General features: G+C 40.3%; 1 protein-coding gene across 2 annotated transcripts in view; it reads left to right on the plus strand.

Annotated features, from left to right (window-relative positions):
* The window catches only part of xpo4.L (exportin 4 L homeolog), a 131,618-nt gene that overhangs the window by 34,663 nt on the left and 69,303 nt on the right, over nt 1-27,652 (plus strand). Inside the window, 3 exon segments of one of the 2 annotated variants that reach the window (NM_001096175.1) lie at nt 2,405-2,478; nt 20,138-20,243; nt 26,282-26,423. In NM_001096175.1, the coding sequence (NP_001089644.1) occupies nt 2,413-2,478; nt 20,138-20,243; nt 26,282-26,423 (314 nt within the window). In that variant the 5' untranslated portion in view covers nt 2,405-2,412. 2 annotated transcript variants of the gene reach the window in all.

The raw sequence follows: 27,652 nt of genomic DNA on the forward strand, positions 1-27,652 counted from the left end.
GGGCCTCTGTGTACTTGAAATGCCGCTGTCTATTTTGAAACCCAGTCCAGGCCTGGATGGGAGACAGAATAACTACTTCAAGTAATACCACCGGCTGAAGCTTTAAACACAGCCTGTGAGGGATATAATATAGGCTTATTTGCACAACCCCATAGGACTTGAAGTAACTTTTCCCACCTACTATCTGCCTTGGGTAATACCATCTCTTCTTAGCTACTATCTACCTTTGTTAATATATACAGGCACCTAACTTCAGTCTCACTTATGAGAAGCACCACTGATTGGGTAAAAATGGTCAAAATGATGTACATGGGCAATTATAATCTAAATGAGGGGACTTCTGGGCATTGAGCAGAATTTTGGCTACCTTGCACAACATGCATTATCTGAATCAGGTTTAAAGGGGACCCCTCACCCAAAAAAATAATTCCAAATCCTATTTTATCACATTAGTCAAAAAAATGAACTTTAAATACACTGTATAAATTATTTGAATGTTGTTTCCTTCAGTCTGAGAATTCATTATTATAGCAAGCAGCCATTTTGTGGACACTGTTATTAAGACAAGCCTTGTATCCTCTCAGAATCTTGTTTGTGCACCAGAATGGGGGACCTGATGTCCATCCCCATGCCCTGATTGAATGGAGGGAATGTGGGGAGAGCAGTGAAATCTATTAATTAATTGAAACTGAAAGTAATTGCCTGCCCCACCTCTATACCTCAGGCATAGAGGAGGGCCAGGCAATGTTTAATTCTAAGATTTTTAAATGTGTTTACAAAAGCTATGAATGCTTTAATAAAAAATAAAATTTGAATTTCATGTAGAATTTGAAAAGGACTTTTATTATACAGCTTTTTATGTCTGGGTGACAGGTCCACTTTAATTTTATCTTTTAAACCACCTTTTTTTTTTGCAGTCAATATAATGCACTTTATATTAAACACATTTTCTTTAACTTTGACGTTGTAGGGTACATATGGTTGCTGCAAAAAAAAAAAATACTAGCTTTGCTATGCTTTCGGAATTCAATATGTTTTTTATCTTGCCCCCTATTATAAGTTTCTCCTATATAGCGCATAAATTAGGCCCATCACAGCAAGCAGTTCTTACTAAAGATGTGACCCCCTATATAACAGTACTCCCAGTGGTCAGTGTTTTAAACATGGTGGCCATACCTCAGTTTAAATTCAAATTGCATGGCTATACTACCTCATTCCTACTTCATATTTTTCACTAATCCCTCCCCTAAAGAACAACTGGCACCACACACTCCCTACCAAGTCCCACTTCTAATCTTCCCTCCTTGCAGGGTTGCCAGGTCTAACTTTCAAAACCAGCCCAAAACTAGCCAATGGGCACTTCAAAAGTAGCCCCTAAATAGTACAATATGTGCAATGAGAAAAAGTCTAATATAATATATGAATATCTATGAACATACGCCTTTTTTTGGGATTCACCCATCACCAGGGGCGTAACTACAGAGGGGGGCCCAGGAGGTATAGGGACTCCATAAGGCCCTAATACATATACAATTTCAATAAATATTGGTAAACCAGGTCAACCTCTAGACATATTGGTGGCCAGTAGATTTTTGCCCCTAAAATTGTCAAATTGAGGAAAGTCACAGGAAAATGTGGGAATGCTTAAAAGGGACGGGAGACTGGGGTACAGAGCCTAAAATCTGGTAACTACTAGGGTTGCCACCTGGCCTGTGTTATACCAGTTATTAATAGGAAAAATGGCAAGAATATAGGAAGGCCTGTATTTTTTTCCAGAAAAGGCGGCAAACCTAGTAACTACAGATGTCAGTAGAGTTATCACCTTTTCTGAAAAAAAAAATACCGTTCTTCCTATAAATGTATCTTTTTTCCCTATTAATAACATTGGGATCAAGCATCATTTTTCTCGGCCAGGCCAATAAAATACAGAACCCTACATCTCAGTTCCGTTGCATGCTGGGTATTGTAGTCTTACATTAAACTTGACAGTCAGCAAATGAAGCAAAAACGACATTACCCAACATGCATTGGGAGACACAGGCTTGGCACATTAGGGCTAGAAAAACTTTGGCTGGTTTTCAAAGTACAAACCAGCCAAAAGCCCAAAAAGTAGCCCAAATCCGTACCTTGGCTTGTTTGTACTTCCAAACCCTGCCTGGGCTTTAAATTAGTAGCCCAATTTGGCTGGAAAACTGCCAACCTGGCAACCCTGCCTCCTTGTGCCCTCTTTGCCCAGTATGTCACTACTTGTCTCCTCACCAACAACTCTCCAGACCCTCCCATTTTCCCTCCTTCAATCCCGACTCTTCATCTCTTTCGCAAAGCTCCGCCCCCTCCCTTCAGTGGCGCCATTGGCTCGGCTCCCCGCTTTCTCCCACACTGCACCGCGTGGCGCGTCATTGAACGGAGCCCATGATGGCGGCGCTGGGTGCGAGCGAAGTGATCGCCCAGCTGGAGAGCGCTGCCAAAGTTTTAATGGTGAGCTGGGGGCCCGAACGGGCCAGGGAGGGTCCTTTATGGGATACAGCAGTCTCAGGAATAAGGCGACGGAGGTGTTTAAGCAGGTTGCCAATATTTGCCCCGTTGCCCACTGTGCCCGTGGTGCCATATGAGCAATACTGTGGGAATAGTGTGTAGGAGGGTTAGTTCCGGGGTCGGTGGCTCGTGGGCTGCTCATGTTGTATCACTGGGGTCCATCTGCTTTGGCTTTACAGCTTCTGTCCAACTGCAGCTTGCAGAAGCCTCTGGTAGCCGTGGGCTGTGAACTCTTAGTTGTGCTGCAGCGGTGGAGCCACAAGTTGAGGGTCCACGTTGTTTCACCTGCGCTTTGACTTTTTATTCTTCGGGAACTTTCATTACTTTTCTTTTCGATAATGGTGACAAATGAGTGCCAGTAGTTACTAAGCACAGGAACTTCGCGAGCCACATGGGCGATTAGAAGCCAAAGGGGGGGGGATTGTTGATGGAGGGAGAACAGTGATTTTCTTCAGATCATGTTTTATATTCCTGCTGCCACATAAGCAGTTTAATGGCTGTGATTGGGACCATTGTGCTATCAGTAGTAGCAACTGCTGGACAACATCATCTAATGTGCTAATACTACATATTGTCATGCCATGATCTTTCAGACTTGACAATTATCATTTTCAGTTATTAGGCCACAACCTGTATCAGGTTTTGGCTAGGATCTTTTTCTCCTTCCTAAATACTCCGCATTACCTTCTCATGGGCAGCCTGCCCCCCATAGTTTCTGACCGTGCCCATGGCTAGTGCAACCACAGCTGGAGGACTGCGAGTTCGACATGTCTGCTTTAGAAGTTTTTATATATGCAGGGATCTGTTATCCAGAAAGCACAGAATTTCAATAAGTCCATCTCCCATAGACTCCATTTTAATCGAATAATTCAAACTATTAAAAATTCAGTTCATGTGTGCTTCAAAAGCGGAAAACCGTCTCTTTGCAGCCCCAGGTGCAAGCTGTACCCTCTGCCAGGGCAAAAATTATTATTGAAAAACTTTACTTAAAGTGCCTTAAAGGAGAAGGAAAGGCTTGCAGCACTTGGGCTGCCAAATGTTAGGCACACCCAAGTGATTGTATTGACTTACCTGAAACCCCGGGCCGGTGCTCCAATCAGCAGAAAACTGCACCGGCCCGGGGTTATACCAGTTAGCACCACGGAGCGCTCCACTTCTGTCTTCTTTTGTCTTCAAATTTCTCAGGCACACGCATGCGCAGTTGAACGAAATAGTCGACATTTTAGTTAAAGTTTGGCTTTTCATTCTACTGCGCATGCGCAGCCGCACCCGCACAAAGAAGGAGGAAGGCGGAAGTGGATCGCTCCATGGTGCTAACTGGTATAGCCTTGGGCTGGTGCAGTTTTCTGCTGATAGGAGCACCGACCAGGGGTTTCAGGTAAGTAACTACAATCACTTTGGGGTGACTAACATTTGGCACCCCCAAGTGCGGCAAGCCTTTTCTTCTCCTTTAAGGCAATGTTTCGGGATGCTATGGCCCTTTGTCAAGCCTTGACAAAGGGCCATATTTGCCCAAAATTTGCCTTAAGGCACTTTGAGTAAAGTTTTTCACTTTTTTCAATACCGGAGTGCTGCTGCTTTTATTGATCAAACTTTTAAAAAGGAACTCCTTCTCTGTATTAATGAAACAGTGCTATGTACTTTATCCCAACTAAGATATAATTAATACTTATTGATGACAAAACAATCCTATTGAGTTTATTTCATGTTTAAATTATTTTGTTTTAGTAGACTTAAGGTATGGAGATCCAAATTACGGAAAGATACATTATCCTGGATAACAGGCCCATGCCTGTATACATAATACATACGAACCTTGAATTTTATGTCCTTATAATAAACAAAAGCTATGAATATCTTGTAAATTATATCCTTATAAAGGGTGAGTTCTGATGTCATCAGTTATAAACGGTGAGTTCTGATGTCATTTCTGTCACATGACTCACTGAAATTTGTGTATTATAATAAATAAAGTATCCCCCTTCGGCCTCGTGTTTTTATAAGGCCATGAAACTCCTCGGTAACTTTTAATATCCTTATATTTTACAAGAGGGGGTACTTAATTCACTATATAATACATAAGAGCCATGACTATCCTGTAAATTATATCCTTATAACTGGTGCTTAGTGATGTCATATCCTCTTAATTTACTAGAGGGGTACTTTATTCACTATATAAACCATGTCATCAGTGGGGAAAATTTTTAAAAAAATAAAGTACCCCCTGTTGGAAAATATGAGGATATTAGAAGTCACCTCAGATTTACAGGATCTGTGTAAAAGAACTCTATATGGTCAGGGAACCCCTCAGTGACTTATAATATACTTATATTATAATAGGGGGTGCATTATTTGTTATATAATACACAAAAGCCATGAATATCCTGTAAATTATATCCTTATAAACGGTGAGTTCTGATGTCATCAGTTATAAACGGTGAGTAGTGATGTCATTTCTGTCACATGACTCACTGAAACTTGTGTATTATAATAAATAAAGTACCCCCAGTTGTAAAATATGAGGATATTAGAAGTTACCTCGGAGTTCCATGACCTGTATAAAAACACTCGGCCTTCGGCCTCGTGTTTTTATATGGTCATGAAACTCCTCGGTAACTTATAATATCCTTATATTTTACAAAAGGGGGTACTTTATTCACTATATATTGCCATTCTATGCCTTAATATATAATATATCTTTCGAAACTTATTACCACCAGGCTAACCACAGAATGAGACAATCACCTTATTTTTTCCAACCTTTCCCTGGCAGTTCTGGCCCTCCACCTGGGTATTCTAAGATACGTTTACCAGATCATGTGACAACTTGGGGACAAGGGTGTGCCAATTTGTTAGGTACCCCACAGTGACACAAATCACCTTTCTCTCCAGTGTGGGGGTTCCTCTTCTCTTAAAAAACAAAACAAAAAAAACCCTTTGTCCTGGGGAAATTTATGTCACAGCCCTTTTCTTCACTAAAAGAATGCACTGGTTGGGGTACTATCATCAAAGTGTTGCCATCTTCTTTCACTCACCCACCCACAGATCCTTGGCACAATATAGTAATGTTTCTGACTTCACTTAACTGCACATATTCTCAACAAAAGATCAAAGAAGATAATGGTGCTGGTTCTGATGCGGTTTAGCCAGGCTTTTGGATTCTAGCAAATCCCAAACAGAATCTCATTTTTTGAGAGGAGCACTATCCCTGGGTCTTAGATTTCCTTTTAGAACCATTAGTGAGGGTATTGTAAATTTGACAAGTAGGGGCTGAAAAAATGTTTATATGCCAAAGAGTGCTTCAACCTACAAATCTCAGACACCTGATTTCAGTTAAAACAGCTAAAACTTTTTGGTTTATTCTATATTACACCAAGCCAATGGACATAGTCCTCCAATGTTTCATCTCTAGTGCTCCTTGTGCTAATTGTCTTCAATTGTCTCCATTATCCAACTCCGAATTATGGAAAGGCCATCTCCCATAGACTCCATTTTATCCAAATAATCACATTTTTAAAGAAATTATTTTCTCTGTAATAATAAAAAAGTACCTTGCACTTGGATCCAAACTAAGATATAATTAATCCTTAGGGGAAGCAAAACCAGCCTATTGGGTTTATTTAATGTTTAAATGGTTTTCTAGTAGACTTACAGTATGAATATCCAAATTACGGAAAGACTCCTTATCCACAATGCTGAGGACCTGGGGTTTTCTGGATAACAGGTCCCATACTTGTGTTTGAGATATGCGTAGGATTTTACACTGAGATTCATACCGAGTTTTTGTGAGCATGGCTTCTTGCCATTTGTTGATGTGTTTGACTCTTAAAGGGTCGTGCAATTTCACAATTTCAGATGGGGCCATACAATTTTCAACTATTCTGCATGCGGTGTACACTGTAATGTTCTTAGAAGTGCAAGACATGCGCTCTGTTTCAAGACCAAAAGCTGCATCACAAATGTTTTAGCCTAAAGCAGGCTGTGTTATTGCTGAGAAAAAGCAGGGGATTTTGTGACCCAAAAATTGGTTTGTAATGGATTTCAATTACTGTTGTAAGAATAACTTTCATTATATAAAAGTAAATCACGAGGACTCGATTTCAGCTCCCAACCCTTTTTAAAATATTCTCCTGCTATTAAAATCTACAAATGCAGATATGGGACCTGTTATCCATGATGCTTGGGACCTGGGTTTTTCCAGATAAGAGGTCTCCAGCTCTACTAAAAAAAAACAAAAACAAAATTAAACACTAATAGGATTATGTTGCTCCAATAAGGATTAATGATATCTTAGTTGGGATCAAGTACAAGTTAATGTTTTATTACTATAGAGAAAAGGAAATAATTTTTAAAAATTTGGATTATTTGAATAAAATGGAGTCTTTCTGGATAACTGGTTTTACGATCAATGATCTCAAACTTGTATACTGTGAGGCTCCAGCCGCAAATAAGATGGTAAATTAGTGTTCCAAATGTATTTTTTTTGGGTCTAGCGCTCTTTTTCATCTTGTAGTAGCCTTTTCATAATTGTTGTTTGGTTGCTAATGACAACTGCACTACCTATGTTCATAAACCAACCATACCTTTGTACAGCATTCATGTAAGGGCAGCGGGATTATTATGTGATACTGTTACAGAATGTACAGAACTTTTATTTTGCTTGAGGAACTGACTAGGCAGATTTTCTGCTCTGAGCCTGTTTACTTAGGGTACATACCCACAGGCAGTTGGTATCTGTGCTCTTCTGTGCTAAAGATAGTAGTGCATTGAGGGTAGAGCTCATTGATGGAAATACCGGAAGGCAGAAAAACCTAAAATCTGAAATCTCTGTTCACCTCTATTCCCCTGGGAATAATTTTTGTTTTTTTCTTTACTTAACCATATGGCAGCTGCAGGAGTGAAGGGATTCTGTTTGTTAGTAAGTAATTACACTACTTACTAATATAAGGTGTCATGAACAGCTATGCCAGGTTGCACAGTTCTTTAGGCATCAAACTGTTTCCAGGGTAGGAAATTACATGTAAATTTAAGAGCCCAGGGTCTGGTTTTAAAATCATTGTTTGGCTAAATTAAGACGGCCATACACTGAAAGATCCGCTCTTTTGCTGAGGGTCACCAAAACGAGAAGATCTTTCCGTATTGTGCCCATGTTGTGGTGGGCGATATTGGGTTGATCCAGTCGTTTGACGCTGGGGCCAAACAATCACCTCCTTATGAAGGATTTACAGACTTCCGAGACAAAATGAGGTCTCTGCCTTAATGGGATTTTTTCAAACCAACCTGACTGGCATCTTTGAAGGGCCCCCATACACAGCCCAGTTAAGGTACTGACTCAGTCTGCAGCTTTTTTGGCTTGTGTATATGTGCCAGTGCATTATACTCTTTTAAATATAGAAGGAATGTGCTTTAAAAAATAGTGTTTCTGGTTACTTTACTGAATATTTCTACAAAAACCGTACTAGTCCCACCCATCTGTTCCTTTCCTGCTGCCTCCTTACCCAGGCTGTGCAGGGCAGCCAGAGGCACTGCACTGTAGGATAGCAGCCAATCAGCAGCTAGGCTGACCTGATAGGAAACTGAAGCCTGTCTGTGCTTGTTTGACTGCACTGCTGTGATTGGCTGTCTCACTCTTACTGTGCTTCTGGCAGGGACCGTTAAGACATACCCACCCCTCATTTGAAATAGGAGCCAGAGCACATCTACGGGGAGATTAAATAAAGTGTGTATTTTTGAAGATAATATTAATTTACAGGCAAAAGTAAAGCCACCACCATATAGTATACAAAGTCACTGGGTTGAAAAAAGTCAAAAGTCCATTAAGTTCAACCCATCCAAATGAAACCCAGCATCCATACACACACCCCTCACTACTTTCACATAAATTATATATACACCCATATCTATACTAACTATTGAGTTTAGTATCACAATAGCCTTTGATAATATGTCTGACCAAGAAATCATCCAAGCCATTCTTATAGTCATTAACTGAATCAGCATCACAACATCACCCGGCAGTGCATTCCACAACCTCACTGTCCTGACTGTGAAGAACCCCCTACGTTGCTTCAAATGAAAGTTCTGTTCTTCTAGTCTAAAGGGGTGGCCTCTGGTACGGTGATCCACTTTATGGGTAAAAAGGTCCCCTGCCATTTGTCTATAATGTCCTCTAATGTACTTGTAAAGTGTAATGTATACATTATTGCCTACAAAATTAGGGGGCTAGGGTCAGTCATTTATCCTATATCTCTCCTTTAGGGTAGGGACACACTGGACGATTTGTCGCCAACGTTTTAAAAAAGTAAATCGCGGCGACAAGACGATCGTCTTTTTTGAACAGACGATTCACAGCGACTATTGGCACAGAGCGATTTGTATTCCATTACTCTGTGCGGTACGTGCTCCACCCAAACCGGAAACGGTTTGTGCTTCCCGCTGTAACCTGGCGTCTTTACGTTCTTGCGTCATTGCGTTCGCATTGTAATTTGAATACAATTGCTGCTACTTATCTGTATGTGTGTGCGTGTCTAGGAGATTTCAGTGCTTTTCTAAGTACATGCTATTTCTGATAAATCGCTCGGAAAAGGGTCTCAGTGCGTTTTGGAGCTACAGGCGATTTACAAACGCGCTGTGGGCACAGGAGCTGGCGTCTTTCATTTGTTTTTGTTCAGAGACAAAACGAGCGATATGTCGCCGCGATTTGCTTTTTAAAAACGTTGGCGACAAATCGTCCAGTGTGTCCCTACCCTTAACATGCTTTTCCCTCTGAGATGAGGAGGCTACTGTCTGGGGGTCAGCCATGCACTGTTGAATGGGCAGCTTTGTATAGGGCATGCAGTAATGTAGGTGCAGTTTGGGGGTGGGGGAGTAGGGGAGATCTCCCACTATGTATCCATAGTGAAAGTCTAGTGTCAACTGGGCTTATTTCTGTGTTTATAATTGGGCATTTACCTTTGGCTATGAAACAAATCCACATCTTGACATCTTAGTGTTGGTATAACAAATTACCGCAAGCTTCTGTAACGTGCTAAACATTTCCCTGACTCAGCATTGTTCTCTGGGGATATCCATGCACAACACTTATTAGCACCTAACTGCTATGGCACACCCTCCAATTATTCAATCATTTCATAAAACAATCCCGGTTACTACATTTCCCCCTGTGGTGCTGATAAATATTCTTTCTCTTTTAAATGTGTAATTAAAGGGGACATGAATCCTTGCTTAAAATAATAAAACTGCAAATATTCAAATTAGGGTTCGGGTTCAGCCAAATTTATCTTGATGGATTGGGTTTTGAAGTCATTGTTTGCTGAATCCTGCTGTAACAAAATTCATTCATATTAACAGTACATGTATCCCTTAATATCTTGGAATTAAAAGACAACATATAATGAATGTAAATAACAAAAGTGATTAGAATAGCCCCCTCATCAGTTTTACATTCACTTATTTTAAAGGTTTACTTATCCTTTAATAGTGAATTTTAAATCAAATTTGTCATCCAAGAACTTTTTTATCCGACATTGCTTTTAAAGGGGTTGTTTTCCTTTGAGTTATTATTATGATAGAGAGTGATATTCTGAGACATTATGTAGTTGGTTTTCATTCTTTATTCTTTATTTAGCTTTTTATTCAGCAGCTCTCCAGTTTGCAATTTCAGTAATCTGGTTTCTAGGGTCCAAATCACCCTAGCAACCATGCACTGATTTGAATAAGAGACCGGAATTTGAATAGGATCGGGCCAAGATAAAAAGTTGCAATAGCAATAAAATTGCAATCTTAGAGCATTTTTTAGATGGGGCCAGTGACCTCCATTTGAAAGCTGGAAAGAGTTTGAAGAAAAAAAGCAAATAAGTAAGTAATCTTCCAGTCCCTAACAACTGCGCATGTGCCGAAAGTCACGAAAATAAAAAATTTTCGTGACTTTCGGCGCATGCCAGGGAGGGGGGGTCTAGGTAGGGTTTTTTTTTTAAGGTTTGGGTTGAGTTCTAGTTTAATAAGAACATGACTGTTTAGCATCCCAGTCTTGAGGAACGCATACATGCTAAACATCATTTTGCACTCTTTTAGTTGCCCTTTAAGAGCAGTTTTGTAAACTGTGTGTGTGTATTTGCAAAACAGGATGAGTAATTTTTATAGTAATATTTATATGCTGCATTTAAGAGAATTTCTTCTTGCTATGTTGCTAATTGTATGGCACATGTAGAGGCACATTTATCAAAGGTTGAATTTCGAATTAGTGTGAGTTTTTAAAAACTCCCCTAAACGTGAAATTCAACCAATTGAAATTTATTAATAAAATCGAAGTTTTAAAACTCTGATGAATTGAATCGACCTGAAAACGCGAATTGAAATCGATTCGATTTGAATTAAAAAACTCCATTAGCATTTGTTCCTCCAACAAAAAAACTTGAATGTCAGGAAGGCTGCAAACAACTCCAAATTGATCCATGGACCTCTCACATTGACTTAAACAGCAATTGGGCAGGTTTTCAGTGGCAAATAGTCGAATTCAAGTTCTCAAAGGGCCAGAGTATGATAAATCTTGAAAGTCAAATTCTAATTTTTTTTTTAAAAACCCAAATCAAATTTTAATAACTCCATAGTCGAATTTGACAATAAATTTTTTTTTTTTCGAGAATTCTCATTGCAGCAGTCAAAACACCACTTGTGCCATAGTTTTATTTATAAAGTTGGGTTTTTACTTTTATGCAAGACTTGTGCAAAAACTATGCTTTATTTTCCTCTACTGCATGTATACAAATGGTAATAGATCTATTCTTGCATGCAATATCCTATATACAGCAATAGGATCTCTTATCAGCAATCCTGCTATCCAGACATCTTTGAATTATGGCGAGACCATTTTAAGCACATATTTCCATATTTAAGTGCTTTCCTTTTTCTATGTAATAATAAAACAGTACCTTGTACTTGAAGCGGACCTGTCACCCAGACACAAAAATCTGTATAATAAAAGTCCTTTCAAATTAAACATGAAATCCAATTTCTCTTTTTTATTAAAGCATTCATAGCTGTTGTAAGTTCATTTGAAAATCTCAGCTGTCAATCAAATATTGTCTGCCCCCTTCTCTATGCTCTGGCATAGAGGGGGGGCAGAGAATTACTTTCACTTTCCATTCATCACTTCCTTGATGTCACTGCTCTCCCCACATTTCCCCGTTTTCTTTACCATTTAATTGTGTAGCCAGGACATGGGGATGGACATCAGATCCCCCATTCTGGTGCACAAACAAGATTCTGAGATGATACAAGGCTTGTCTTAATAACAGTGTCCACAACATGGCTCCTGCCTGCTTGCTATCATTTTGAATTCCCAGACTGAAGGAAACAAGATTCAAATAATTAAATAGTGTAATTAAAGTTCATTTTGCTTGACTAATGTGATAAAATAGGATTTTGAATATTTTTTTTTTGGGTGACTGGTCCCCTTTAAGCTACATGAATCCATATTAGTGGCAAAACAATCCTGTTGGGTTTATTTAAAGGGTTGTTCACCTTTCAGTTTACTTTTAGCATGGTGTAGCGTGATATTCTGAGACAATATGCAGTTGGTTTTAATTTTTTTAAAATTATTTGTGGTTTTTGATTTATTTAACTTTTTATTCAACAGCTCTCCAGTTTACACGTTCAGCAATCTGGCTGCTAGGGTCCACATTACCCTAGCAACCATGCAGTGATTTGAATTAAACACTGGAATATAAATAGGAGAGGGCCTGAATAGAAAGCTGTGTAATAAAAATAGCACTAACTAACTATACAAATGTAGCCTTGCAGAGCACTTGTCATTTACATGGGGCCAGTGACCCCCATTTGAAACCTGGAAAGAGTAATAAGAAAAAGGTAAATTAAAAAACTATAAAAATAAATAATGAAAACCAATTGAAAAGTTGCTTACAGTTGGCCATCTTATAACATACTAAAAGTTAACTTAAAGGTGAACCACCCCTTTAATTTTTTCGTAGTAAGACTGCCTCTCCCAATTAAAGGGTCAGTATACGCTTTGTTCAAGATGAGTTGAATGGAAAGGGCATGTGCTAAGCATACCTTTTGCCATGTTTTTTTTTATTTCTTACACTAAGCAGGGCTAACCAACCAACATTTAATTTCCCAACTTCCTGGTTCTTCAGTGCAATGGTGAGGAGGGAAGGTAATCAATCAAATTACTAATCCACTGGCACACCCCTCTCTTTATAATGAACTCCTCCTTATTTGCAAACCAGAGACACTGGCTTCATCTTGGTGAAAGGTGGGGCTTGTTTATACAAAATTTTAATTGCTTTCCATTATTTATTTTTTACTGTTTTTCCAAAATCTAAGTTTAAAGTTGAATGTTTGTGTCTCTGGTGTTGGAGTCTGGCAGCTCAGTAATTCAGGTGTAGACTCTAAACTGTTACTATTTTGCAACATTTATTTGATACATTTCTCAGCAGCATCTTTGGAGTATTGGCAACGTTTGTATCAATTCTAACAGCTGCCTGTAATGAAACCCAGTAGTGATGTGCTGGTCGGGTTTTTCCCAACCCGCACCTGCCCGCCACCCACACCCAACTTCTGGGTTACTTTTGTAGACCCCGCCACCCACACCCAACTTCTGGGTTACTTTTGTAGACCCGCACAGACCTGCCCTGCCAATGACATCACAAAAGGGGTGGGGCGAGCAGACGATTGTCTATAAAAGTTCAACCCGGAAGTTGGGAGCCGTCATTTGTAAGGTCACCGGCAGGGAGAGCTCAACTCACATCCGCCCGCTACTAGGAAAGGGGGGGTGTGAGGTCGGCCCGGACCCGCGGGTATCGGGCCCGCACGCATATCCCTAAAACCCAGGGATTTTGTTTAGCAGGGACAAAAATAAGAAATGTATCCACTAAATGTATCAATTTACAACAGTTTACAGGGTCGGCGACCCCCCTCCCAGAGCTGCTTTAGAAGGTGAAAAATGACACTTTACACTTCAATATTAGAAAAAAAACGTAGAAAATAAAAAGTGATTGAGAAAAAGTTATTTCTAGTGATCTAGCTAAAAACAACTAGTTGTTTGAAGGTGAACAATCCTTTAAAGAAATGTATTAATAGGTCTACCTGTTGGGCATTGCTGGATTAGGGGAAGGAAGGCATCTTTCATATTAAGTTAAAAATAAAATATTTAAACTAGGGAGCCCTGATGTTTAGACGAAAGCCCAATTATCGTTTTTAATGTTAGTAAATTACCAGAATATCTCACAATAAGATACCAGAATATCTCACAAAAGGAGGAAATGGCTGAGAAAGCGACACTATTATTTTACTTGACATTTTCAGGCCAGCTTGAGCTGCGGATCCATACGCCATGCATCACAGTCGGCAAACATTGTTATTAATGATCTCTGCAAAACCTTCCATTGTTTGTGGGTAGCCAGCTCCCTGCTCTAAATACATGCTTAGACCTTGTGCTTACACAATTTAAGGTGGCACAGCTGTAAGCAAAAATATCTTCTAACCACATTCAGTAAATGTAATACATGTAAATGTATATTTGAAAACTAAATCCTGCTGTGGTGAGGTGGGTACCTGCATGTGTCGGGTTGCGATAAAACAATAGATATTTGGGATTAAGGGGGGGGGGGAGAATATCATCCCCTTTTTCACACACATTAATTCAGTTGGCCTCCTGGAAAATAGTTGAATAATCACTACAAACTGACAAAAATGTATATACATTTTGTTAAAGGGGTGGTTCAACTTTAAGTTAACTCTTAGTATGTTATTGAATGGCCAATTCTAAGCAACTTTTCAGTTGGTCTTCATTATTTTGTATAGTTGCTGAATTATTTGCCTTCTGACTAGCTTTCAAATGGGGTCACTGACTCCATCTAAAAACAAATGCTCTGTGAAGCTACAAACGTTTTGTTATTGCTACTTTTTACGACTCATCTTTCTATTGAGGCCCTTTCATATTACAGTCTCTTATTCATTTCAATGCTTGGTTTCTAGGGTCATTTTTGACACATTGACTTAAACAGCAATTGGGCAGGTTTTCAGTGGCTAATAGTCGAATTCAAGTTCTCAAAGGGCCAAAGTATGATAAATGAAATACGTCAAATTTGAATTTTTTTAAAACTCAAATCAAGTTTTAATAACTCCATACTCGAATTTGACAGTTTTGACCATAAAAAAATTCGAACAAGACCGTTTTAAGCACATATTTCCATGTTTAAGTGCTTTCCTTTTTCTATGTAATAATAAAACAGTACCTTGTACTTGATGGGATTAAAGTGGGCCTGTCCACTTTAATGTCCTGGCCTGTCCTGGCCTGTGTGAAAAAGGGGAGGATATTCCCCCCCCCTCTAATCCCAAATATCTATTGTTTTACCGCAACCCGACAAACTTTGCCGGATTCCTGCAGGTACCCACCTCACCGCAGCAGGATTTAGTTTTCAAATATACATTTACATGTATTACATTTACTGAATGTGATTAGAAAATCATGTTGCACGTTTACTCAGTAAATCACTCTCTACATCATACTAAAGGTTAACTCCAAGGTGAACAACCCCTTTAAGACCCTGTCTAAATTGCATTAAATAATTAAATGTACCTGTTCCAATTTACATACAAATTCAACTTAACAACAAACCTACAGAACCTATCTTGTACATGACCCAGGGACTGCCTGTACCCAGAATGCTTGGGTCATGGGGTTTTCCAAACAAAGGATCTTTCCATAATTTAGATCTCCATACTTCATATGAGACTCCATACAGACCACTAAAATCTAAATGTGAAATAAACAGGATTTTTTTGACACCAATATAGATATTCATGCAACTTAGTTACCGTCAAGGTACTGTATTAAAGTATTATCATTTATTATTATTATTGAGAAAAAGGAAAGGACTTAAAAAATATATAATTATTTGCTTAAAATGGACTGTATTTGCGATGACTTTCTTATATATCAGAATTTACTGGCTAACGGGTTTCCAGATAATGAATACATTTACAAATGTTACAGTATTGTTATTCCCTTGTATCTATTACCTGTTTGATACACAGAACGGCAGCACTCCTATGCTAACTAAAGTTTCTTTTATTAAGTGCCACACTGTTTCTAAGCACAGTTTCCCAAAAATGAATTTCTGCTGCTGTTGCATTCTGTAGGGAATGACCCACAATCAGTATGGCAACTCTCACAAATACAAGCACTGAGAGGAGCAATAGTCTTCCTGTGCCAAAAGCTTTGCCCTCATACTGGAGTTGAAGTCTGCCGATAACAAGTATGTATAGTGGGGGTACACGGAGGGGTAAACATGGTCCCTGAAAGGGATCTACTGTGATTATCTAACTGGCTTTCAGTGTGTGATGTCTCCAGGATAAGTCACTCAAATGGTATCTGCAGATGTGTCTCATTGGCCGTGTGTACAAAAAGAACTTTGTGTCGTGGGCCCCTTATGTAAATAATTTAAGAAACGGACCTTGCTCTCTTTTTAACTCTTTCAAGACATTGTGCATCTGCTGACTTCAAGAGGCACATTTATCAAATTTGTGAGTTTTTAAAAACTCGAAATGTATTTAAAAAAAAAAAAAATCTAATTTTTAAATCTCGGATGAATTAAATCGACCCGAAAACTTGAATCAAATTCGATTCAAATTTACAAAAAATAGATTTGGATTAGATTAGAGTTTTTTCTCCGAGAAAAGCTCGAATGTCAGGAAGGCTGCAAAAAAACTCCAAATTGATCCCTGTACCACTTCCATTGACTTAAACAGCAATTCGGCAGGTTTTAGGTGGGCCTATAGTTGAATTTTAATTCTTAAAGGGCCAGAGTATGATAGATCTTGAAAATCAAATTCATATCTTTGAAAAAAACTCTAATCGAATTTCAATAACTCCCTAGCACAATTTGACAGTTTTGACCATAAAAAAAAGGTCAAAAACTCTAATTTCGAATTCTAATTTTCAATTATACCCTTGATAAATCTTCCCCCAAGTGTTTCGGAGTCTTGCTCCTATTTGGTACAAAAACATTCACTGCATTTTATTAAAAGGATATAACTAGGTGTATGAATATACCTGATAAAACCCCAGCACTGAAACGCAAAGGAAACTATACCCCAGTAGTGTATAGAGTAGTACAGGTATAGGATCCGTTATCCGAAAATGCATTATCCAGAAAGCTCTGAATTACAGAAAGGTCATCTCCCATAGAATCCAAATAATCCAGATTTTCAAAAGTGATTTCCTCTTTCTCTGTAATAATAAAACAGTACCTTGTACTTGATCCAAACTAAGGGGCAAATTCACTAAGATTCGTAGTTGCGCCATCGTCCGCTTCGCCGCACTTCGCCAGGCGTATTTTCGCCATCGCTACGCAAATCCACTAAAATCCGAAGTTGCACTCAGGTGAAGTGTAAGGTTGCGAAGTTGCGCTAGCGTTAATTCGCCAAGCAAAGCGAAGTTACGCTAGCGATGCTTAATTTGCATACGGCGCCAAATTGAAGTTACAATGGAGGTATATGAAGCATCACTACACAAGCCTGGGAAACCTTCAAAACAGCAAATACAATTTTTATTTTGCCCTACACATGTGCCTACTGTATAGTTAAGGTGCCATGAGTTAGGAAATGTAGGGGGGGAAGGAGGGGAGCCCCAAAAATGTTTTCGATCTTTTTCAGCCTATCACCCATAAAAAAAGAAAAAACGCCAGCATTTTTGGGACTTAGGGGCATGTTTACTAACATTGGAGATAAATATCTGGAGATGTTGCCCATGGCAACCAATCAGCAATTAGATTTAAACAGCCATCTATAACTTAGAAAACAAAAGCAAAGATCTGATTGGTTGCTATGGGCAACATCTCCAGAAATCTCTCCAAATATTTATCTCCAATGTTAGTAAACATGCCCCTAAGAACATTTCTTAACTTTTTTGGAAGCTATCCCTATCTACTCTATTGCACTTCGCCTGGTCTGAGGTGGCGAAGGAAGTCTGGCGTAAAAGGTAGCGTTCAGAAAAATGCGCGCGTCAGTGAATTTGCATAGTTACGTCTGTTGCGCAAATTCGCCAGGCGTAAGGGTGCGAAGTAACACTAGCAAATTTACGCCAACGTCCGTTAGTGAATCGGCACATTAACAAAAATGCGCTACACTAGCGAATTAACGCTAGCGTTAGGCGCTTCGTCCTTTAGTGAATTTGCCCCTTAGATAGAGTCTATCCTTATTGGAAGAAAAACCAGCCTATTGGGTTTATTTAATGTTTAAATGATTTTTTTAGTAAGCTTAAGGTATGAACATCCAAATTACAGAAAGATCTGCTATCCAGAAAACCCCAGGTCCCGAGCATCTTGGATAACAGGTCCCATACTTGTATATGTTTTTTTTTCTCCCTGATTTCCTTATAAAAGCAGCCCTTGCAGTTAATCATTGTCTGCCTGAGGCTCATGGCTCCCGGTAGTTTTTCATTTCTGCCCCATCACCTGTGGGAGAAAAATCATGATCAAAATAACCACTGGCAGCTGCTTCCCCAGCCATCAAAATAGGAAAGACACTGTATATGTCAGATTTCTCCTGTAGCCAGGTATTTCTCTGCCACACTGAATTCAATGGTACTACCTTCCATAGCCTCCATTTCACTAATCCCTGCATGTATGATTTGGTATTGGCCTCTGCTCACTTGTCCTACATCTAATGCCCAGAGGCACCTCTCAGAATTTTAAGGTTTTGCCGTGGCAGTAACCTCTTCACCTGATCACTAAAATGCTTATGACACACTGGGTGTTTTGCCTTGGTGCCATAAGTGTTTTAACTGTCCATCAAATTTTGACTCCAACACAAAGCTGCATATAGAGAGACAGACAGATTGTGAAGAGTATGTTGTTTATTTCAGAAACAGAATTTAAAATTTTATTTTTGCATTTTTTTTTTTTGGTCAACTTTTGGTCTGACACTCTGTCCCTACCCCTCATATTGCTATAACACACTCTGCCATTTATGTGCATCAGGCATCATTTGAGAAAGGGCTTGTAGCCCAAAACATGTAGCGGCACAACTTAATAAATTGAATTGCAGCAAAGCCCTGCTTCTGAGGCTTCCTTCACCGTTTTTGGTTTATAGCTTTACGAATTTTGTATTACGACAGGAACTCGTGGTGGAGCCAGCCCAAGATTTTTTTCAGCTAAAACTGGAACACTGGATATCTCTTGATTTGTATGCATCAGGCATCATTAGCCAGTAGATGGCACTATCGCTGTGGGAAAGTTATGGGGGGACATTAAAATAAACCAGTGCAGTTTAAGAGTCTTTCATCGTAAATTATATCCTAGAACACAAATTTAAGGATACAGGTATCCAGAAAGGTTATCCTAGAAAGCTCGGAATTACGGAAAGACCATCTTGCATAGACTCCGTTATAATATAATAATCCAATTTTTTAAAAACAGTTTCCTTTTTCTCTGTAATAATAAAACCGTAGCTTGTGCTTGACCCACCATAAGATATGATTAATCTGTATTGGAAGCAAAACCAGCTATTGGGTTTATTTAATGTTTACATCGTTTTCTAGTAGACTTAACGTATGAAGATCCAAATTATAGTTATTTCATGCAGTTCTTTAAGCAATAGCACACGGTTCCCACAGACAACAATATGTCACAAAATACCTTCTTATAGTCTACCCATAATGCATTTCTGCGTAATTACACAGCAAAGGATGCCAGTGCTGTCTGTCCAGTTAGCTTACATACAGAACAAGGCCACTTATGACTCAAAATCCTCTATTTGAATAGCCCTGTATGTACGAAATTGTAACAATTTAGAAGACTCGGTTACTGATCTGCTACTTGGAAACATGGCAAATTTTATAGTACAGGTATAGGATCCCGTATCCATAAAGTTCAGAATTACAGAAAGGCTGTCTCCCATAGACTCCATTATAATCAAATAATCCACCTCTTTAAAAATGATTTCCTTTTTCTCTGTAAAAATAAAACTGTATCTTGTACTTGATCCCAACTAAGATATAAGTACTCCCTACTGGAAGCAAAACCAGCCTATTGGGTTTATTTAATATTTTCATGATTTTCTAGTAGACTTAAGGTATAAATATCCAAATTACTGAAAGATCCATTATCCGGAAAACCCCAGGTCCTGAGCATTCTGGATAACAGGTCCCATACCTATAATTGAATGTCATTATTATGATGTACTGTTTGAAAATCAGTTTGTGCAGGTGAATTGCCCCTTTAAAGACACAGTGGGCTAATTAAAAGCACATGTTTTAACTACGCCGTCTTAGTACAATTAATTCTCTAAAATAACATTTTAATTATAATGAAATTGTGAAGCCTTAGGAACATATTCTTCTGAGCCTGTAATACAAAACGTTTAGTATTCTTTTTCCCCTTTATCTGCAGTTGGAGCATAATTGAGCTATCTGCATCATATTATGAGTCTTTGCAATTTTAGGGGAGTTGTAGGTAGGGAAGGATTACTGATGCCTGTGCCTGTTTTAACTAGTGGATAAAGACAGCAGTATTGATGCAAACCCACTCCATACATCTGGCTGGTGCCTTCCATTTAACGGATTATTTTTCCCTTACAGGCACCGCCATCAATGGTTAATAATGAACAACGGCAGCACGCAGAGCATGTTTTCCTGTCCTTCAGAAAGTCGAAGTCACCGTTTGCAGTTTGCAAGCACATATTGGGTAAGTTGTTTTGCGCAGATTGCGATTCATTTTTACAAATTAAAGTTAATACTGGCTCACTCAGGATTTGTACATTATTTCCACATTTAGGGGGTTATTTATCAAAATCTGAATTTATCTAGTTATTTTCAGAAATATACTCCGACCGAATCCACACGGGTTATTTCCCCTTATTTATCGATACATTTTCCAGGAAATTTCCTGTAAAGAAAAATAAAAGTCAAATCGTACGAATTTTTCAGATTTTCCTTTTTTTCATATTTTTCCCCAAAAGCCACAAGATCTTCGGATTATTGCACAAAACCTAGCGCAGATCAGTATATCTTCGGGACTTCTCCCATTAACTTATACAACCTCGGCAGGTCTTTTCGGATTCTGACATTCCATCCTCGTGATATAATAAATCCCAAAAAAAAAAATTCACTAAAAATTCCGATTTTATAGTAAAACAAAATAAATAAAATTTTTCGAGTTTTTGGCATTCAGACCTTAATAAATAACATCCTTAGTGTACAAGTAGCTGCACTCACGTTAAAGAGCTCTGCCAGGGTGCAGAAACCTTGACCACAATCTCTGCGGTGGCCGAAACGTTGGTTCACAAATATTTTTTTTCTGTTCAAAAGGCCAGTGTGTGCAATGTTGTTTAGATCTATAGATAAATCTTATATAATATACATCAGACAGAATCACAAAAGGCCAAATTAGTGAGGACTGCCAAAATGTTTATAATCAATTAACTGACACCGCAGGCTTATGCTCCTGTTCGATGAGCATACACAGTAGTTAAAAGCCGTCTTTTTCTTCAAAGTTTGGCTTTTTGCTGTGCATACCTTAGGGCCATAGAGAGGATCCAGGAAGAAGATGGCGGCCCACTTACATTGGTATCCCAGGGTGGGTTTTGGGTAAGAGTAAGCGAGTAAATTTTGGCATATAAAACAAAAAAAAAAGGCCAACACTCTGGGGACTTCAGTGCATTGAATTTCAGTAAAGCCGTGATTTCCATGATGGCAAAGAAATTCAATAAAATGGAGAATGAAATGAATGAATTTAGGCATCAAGCTCAATGTCTCTTAGGGGGTTATTTATCAAAATATCTGAATATTTGCTGAAAACTACTCTGCACGGGGTCCCCCACCCCTTATTTATCAATACATTTTTCCAAAAATTTCCTGTGAGAAAAAACTAGAAAAAAACGAATTTTACAAATTTTTCCGCCCAAAAACCACAAAATCTTTGCATTATTGCACCAAACCCAGTGCAGATAAGTATATCTTCAGGACTTCTCCATGAACTTGGCAGGTTGGAGTACTTTTTACACCATCGGAGTTTAAGATGGTGTAAGATGGTGTAAATTTTTTGCATTTTTTGCATTCGGACTTTAATAAATAACCCCTGTTAGGTTTTGGGTAGCCGAGGATGAGTAGAGTATAACAGTGCTTTATTAGCAGAGTCATGCAGGCATTACACAACAGTAACTTTCACTTTTACACTGTCGGGAAGTTGTAATGGAAAGTAAAGAACTTACCCCACGGGACATCCAAGATGGCGACCTCCTGCTCCACCATGCGGCTCTTCCTGGTCGCAATATGACTGCGTCAGAAACGTGTCGCCCCAGGATTGGTCGCCGGCGACAGAATGGACGCCGGCGTCAGAATGTGCGCCGGCGTCAGGACGTCGCCGTCATGACGTCAATGCGTCAAGTTTGGCGCCAACTTTTGGACTATTTAATTCCAAGTGCCCTTTCTGTCCTTGCCCAATTATAGGTCTATCTTGTATAGTTCCTGGGTGTGATTTCTTGATATTCTGCAAACCGTGTACCGACTTCTTGCCTGTTTCATCGATTCTGATCCTTGCCGCCTGTATTGACCATTTGCCTGATTACGACTATTCTTCTGATAAATCCTTTTGTACCGCGAACTTGGTGTTGTTGTCTCCTCCTTGGTCCACACTACAACAGAGCCTTCGGGCCCTGACAGTATAATTGGCCCATGGACCCCTCTGAGGAGCCCCAAGTTCCTACTGATGTCGGCAGAGCCGTTCGTGGATTGGCTTCCCGTATGCACACCTATGAAGCCCAGCAAACCCACTTCGGCCAGGCACTTGAAGCAATCCTGGAGAAATTATCTGCTTTATCTCCTGTGGCTCCAGTCCCTATGCCGGTTCCTGCAACTCCGCTCCAGGTTTCCGAGCCTCGCATCCCTGCACCTCCTCTGTATAGCGGTGATCCGGAATCATGCCGTGGTTTCATCAACCAGTGTGAGATCCAATTCACCCTGCTTCCAGGTCAGTTTGTCTCGGAGCGAGCTAAAGTGGGCTATATTATTACCCGCCTGCAAGGGAAAGCTCTGGAGTGGGCTTCTCCTCTTTGGGAGAAGGAAGATCCGGTAATCGATGATGCCAAGGCCTTCATCCAGGACCTTCGCACAGTCTTCGATGCTCCTGGTCGGGCTACCTCTGCCTCGGCTCGTTTATTCCAGCTGCAGCAAGGGACTCGTTCTGTTCCGGAATATGCCATCGAATTCCGAACCCTCGTGGCAGAAACTTCGTGGAATAATGACGGATACCATGCTGCCTTCTACAACGGCCTGGCGATGCGCATCAAGAACGATCTTGTTTCTCGTGAGATTCCTTCCCGATGGGAGGACCTTGTTGCGTTGGCTGTGAAGGTTGACACCCGACAGAGGGAGTTCCAGGTCGAACTTGACAGTGAGCGTGCTAGGAAGTTTTCCAGGTACCAACCCACCCTGGCGCCACGCTTCCAAAGACCCTTACTTCCCAGTCCGGCTTCCAACCTTTCTCCTCCTCCTCCTGCGGCACCTGCTACCTCTTCTTTACCACCTGAAGAACCAATGCAGATCGGGCGGGCACACCTTTCCGAACAGGAGAAGCTCCGGAGAAGGGCCGCTGGGTTATGCCTCTACTGTGGGGGAAAAGCCCACTTCGCCCAGGAATGCCCAGTGAAGCAGGGAAACTCCAAAACCTAGGTAAGCTTGGGGAGACTTACCTGGGTGGAATTTGTTCTCCTCCCCATTCCTCTGCTCAACGCTTTCTTCTTCTTGTCCAAATCCAGTTCGGCTCCAAGAAGATCTCTTCTCGGGCTTTCCTCGATTCTGGTGCTGCTGGCAACTTCATGGATCGTGCCTTTGCGGTTAATCATACCATTCCGCTCCAACCCTTGGCAACTCCTCTTCGAGTCCTGGCGATTGATGATCGTCCCCTTTCTTCTGCCATCATCTCACAGTCTACTCAAGAACTCTCCTTCAAAGTGGGCACTATGCATTTGGAAAGACTGTCTTTTCTTCTTATCGACTGCCCTTCAACTCCCGTTGTCCTGGGATTGCCTTGGCTGTGTGTTCATAATCCGGTCATTGACTGGTCCTTTTCTCAAATTTCCCGTTGGAGTCCATTTTGTATACACAACTGTTTACCTGCTGTTCCTGTTGTCAAAGTTTCTTCAGTATCTTCAAGTTCTTCTCTCCCTCCTGTGTACCAAGCCTTTTCCGATGTCTTTGATAAGAAGTCCGCTGAGACTCTCCCACCTCATCGTCCCTATGATTGTCCTATCGAACTTTTACCCGGCTCCATGCCTCCCCGAGGCCGCACTTATCCGCTTTCTCCCTCCGAAACTTCTGCTATGAAGTCCTATATCCAGGAGAATCTTCAGAGAGGATTTATTCGTCCTTCTACCTCCCCTGCCGGAGCAGGGTTCTTCTTTGTTGAAAAGAAAGACGGTAGTCTACGGCCCTGCATTGACTACAGGGGGTTAAATAAAATCACCGTAAAGAACAGATATCCTCTTCCTCTCATCTCTGAACTCTTTGATCAACTCAAGGGGGCTAGTTTCTTCACTAAGCTGGATCTACGAGGGTCCTACAATCTTATTCGGATTCGTGAGGGAGACGAATGGAAGACCGCTTTTAATACTTGTGATGGCCATTACGAATATCTCGTCATGCCTTAAGGTCTTTGCAATGCTCCTGCGGTCTTCCAAGAATTGGTCAATGACATTTTTCGTGATCTTTTGGGACAGTGTGTGGTCGTGTACTTAGACGACATTCTTATTTTTTCCAAAAACCTTTTTGATCATCGTTGCCAAGTACGTGAAGTTCTTTCCAGGTTGAGGAAAAACAATCTTTTTGCCAAATTGGAAAAATGCACCTTCGAAGTTTCTTCCATTCCTTTTCTTGGCTACATCATTTCTCCACAAGGTTTTAAGATGGACCCCGCCAAAGTTTCTGCAATTTTGGATTGGCCCCTTCCTACCAGCGTCAAGGCAGTTCAGAGATTTATTGGCTTCGCCAACTATTATAGACAATTTATCAAAAACTTTTCTTCCAAGATCCATCCAATCCTTGCCCTGATCCGTAAAGGGAACAAACCTCAACACTGGCCTCCTCAAGCTCTCGAAGCCTTCAAGACCCTCAAGGAAGCCTTTTCTTCTGCTCCAATTCTCAGACACCCTGAACCCCTTCAACCTTTCTTCATTGAAGTCGATGCCTCTGATGTAGGAGCTGGAGCAGTTCTATCTCAAAGATCTTCTTCTGACGGTAAAAACAGTTTCTTCGTTGTCATGTGTCCTTGTGCCAGGATGATTGGTCGGATCTTCTTCCCTGGGCTGAATTTGCCCACAACAACGCTCTGCATTCTTCTTCCCAAAAGTCTCCTTTCTTCTGTGTTTATGGTCTCAATCCTTTGGCTTTTTACCAAGATTTTCTTCTTACCAATGTGCCTGCGGCCAATGACCAAGCTGCTCACATGTTGGCTATTTGGCATGCTACTGCTGCAAACTTAGAAAAGAGTTCCCTGGTGCAGAAAAAGTTTGCTGATAAAAGAAGGATTTCTTCCCCCTCCATACAGTCCTGGTGATAAAATTCATCGGCCCCTTCCCTATCATCGAAATCATCAACCCTGTGGCTGTTCGTCTTCAACTTCCTCCTGAGCTGCGGATACCTAATGTTTTTCATGTTTCCCTGCTTAAACCTGCTATGTCTTGCCCCTCTTCTTCTTCCTCTCCAGCTCCTGTTTTGGTTGACGATCACAAGGAATTTGAAGTCAAAAGGATCTTGGACTCTCGTATTTCCCGAGGCTCTCTTCAATATCTTATCGAGTGGAAGGGGTTCGGTCCAGAGGAGTGTTCTTGGGTGAAAAGCTCGGACGTTCATGCACCTGTCCTGGTTCATAAGTTCCACAAACTTTTTCCTTCTTCTCCTAGCCTCGGTGGTCCTGAGGCCCCCCCTAAGGAGGGGGGAACTGTAATGGAAAGTAAAGAACTTACCCCACGGGACATCCAAGATGGCGACCTCCTGCTCCACCATGCGGCTCTTCCTGGTCGTAATATGACTGCGTCAGAAACGTGTCGCCCCAGGATTGGTCGCCGGCGACGGAATGGACGCCGGCGTCAGAATGTGCGCCGGCGTCAGGACGCCAACGTCAAGGCGTCGGCGTCATGACGTGAATGCGTCAAGTTTGGCGCCAAATTTTGGACTATTTAATTCCAAGTGCCCTTTCTGTCCTTGCCCAATTATAGGTCTATCTTGTATAGTTCCTGGGTGTGATTTCTTGATATTCTGCAAACCGTGTACCGACTTCTTGCCTGTTTCATCGATTCTGATCCTTGCCGCCTGTATTGACCATTTGCCTGATTACGACTATTCTTCTGATAAATCCTTTTGTACCGCGAACTTGGTGTTGTTGTCTCCTCCTTGGTCCACACTACAACAGAGCCTTTGGGCCCTGACAGAAGTATGCACAGTATGTCTGAACACAGTGACATCTACAGACCATTTGTATAAACACCACAACCCCCTTAGTGTATGGAAATATAGTAAAACAAATACTTGTAACTGCTTAGCCTGACTTTACTCACAGGTAAACTGGACTTTCATACATTTCCATTTATCTGCACCTTTGCATTGAATATAGTCAGGTGTCTGAGTGTGTTTACATTGCACACTATTTAGCCTTTCTATCGGCTCCACTGTCCTGTTTGCCTTTTGTGTCTAAATCCAATTTTATTTTTTTTTTTTTTTTCAAAACAGAAACTAGTAAAGTCGATTATGTCCTTTTCCAAGCGGCAACAGCTATAATGGAAGCAGTTGTAAGAGAATGGATCCTCTTGGAAAAAAGTAGCATTGAATCACTCCGAACATTCCTTTTAACCTACGTCTTACAGAGGCCTAAGTGAGTAAGATCTTCTTGTGATCCAATACTGTACTAGTAGAGGTTATGTAATTTGAAAATGTCAAAGTGAAAACTTAATTGTAATAAACTACTTGACTAGCAGTGGGTTACATGATTCTGCTGTTAGTTCAGGTGAAGCAGTCCGACAAGCACAGGAACTTTGGTACATTTATTACTACATGGCAGGTAAGATAACCCTGCTCCACACTTGCTCTCATCTTACACAGGAAGAGGGAAACAGGAATATGAATCATAAGGCAATGGCAAAACAGAAGGAATGCCCTTAACCAAAATGTCCACAAAAGTTGGTTACTACTTTAAATTTTCTGTGGTTGGGTTATTTAACGTTTAGAGAAGCATTTTGACTTTGTGATAATTATGAGCCCAATGAATAGCCCACCCTAGTGGATCTTTAAAACAACTGGCTAGTTAATTGAATCTTAAAGTTGGAAAAGAATCAAACCAGGTATCAACCAGGTATCTGACCTTAGTTCTGCCAGGGAATTATGGGGCTTGCTGGAAAATCCAATTATGAGGACTACATCAGGAAGTGGATGCGTTTCTCTTACAGCAGGTCTGTACAAGCTAGGAAATAAGCCCAAATTGTTCCAACAGCTGGTTGGCATAAAATCTGTAACTTGGGGAACAGCTTTATGTCTCCTGAAAGGGCTTGTAAAGGGGACAGTGCATGTTTTCAAGCAACAGTTACCATAACTTGCTTGACTACATTTTAATTAATTTCAAAATGATTTCCTTTTTCTGTGTAAGGATAAAACAGTATAGTGTACTTGGTCCCAATTAAGATATAATTGATCCTTATTGCAGTTGAAACAATCCTATTGGGATTTTAATGTTTAAATTATTTTGCAGTAGACTTAAGATGATCCAAATTACAGAAAGATCCCTTATCCAGAAAGCTAGGCACCTGGGATTTTCTCTGGTTAACAGGTCCCATACCGGGGAAGGACATGTACTCCCATATAAACTAGGAAACCTTTATCCATCAAAAATGTAGTTCCCCGTAGTGTAGTTTAGTGTTTTATTTCTGTTGCTTTTGCTATTTGTATTTATATTTTTATTTATATAGCACTCCTTATGTATGCAGCAGTGTACGAAAGAATAATACGTTTATTGAACAAACGGGGGCATTAAAGTACAAGTGGATACAAAGTACAGTTGCATTAAAGAATAAATGCTAAGTGTCAGAGAAAAAAGGAAAAAGGTCCCTG

Source organism: Xenopus laevis, chromosome 2L (assembly GCF_017654675.1).
Source record: "Xenopus laevis strain J_2021 chromosome 2L, Xenopus_laevis_v10.1, whole genome shotgun sequence".
NCBI classification, from domain to species: Eukaryota; Metazoa; Chordata; class Amphibia; order Anura; family Pipidae; genus Xenopus; species Xenopus laevis.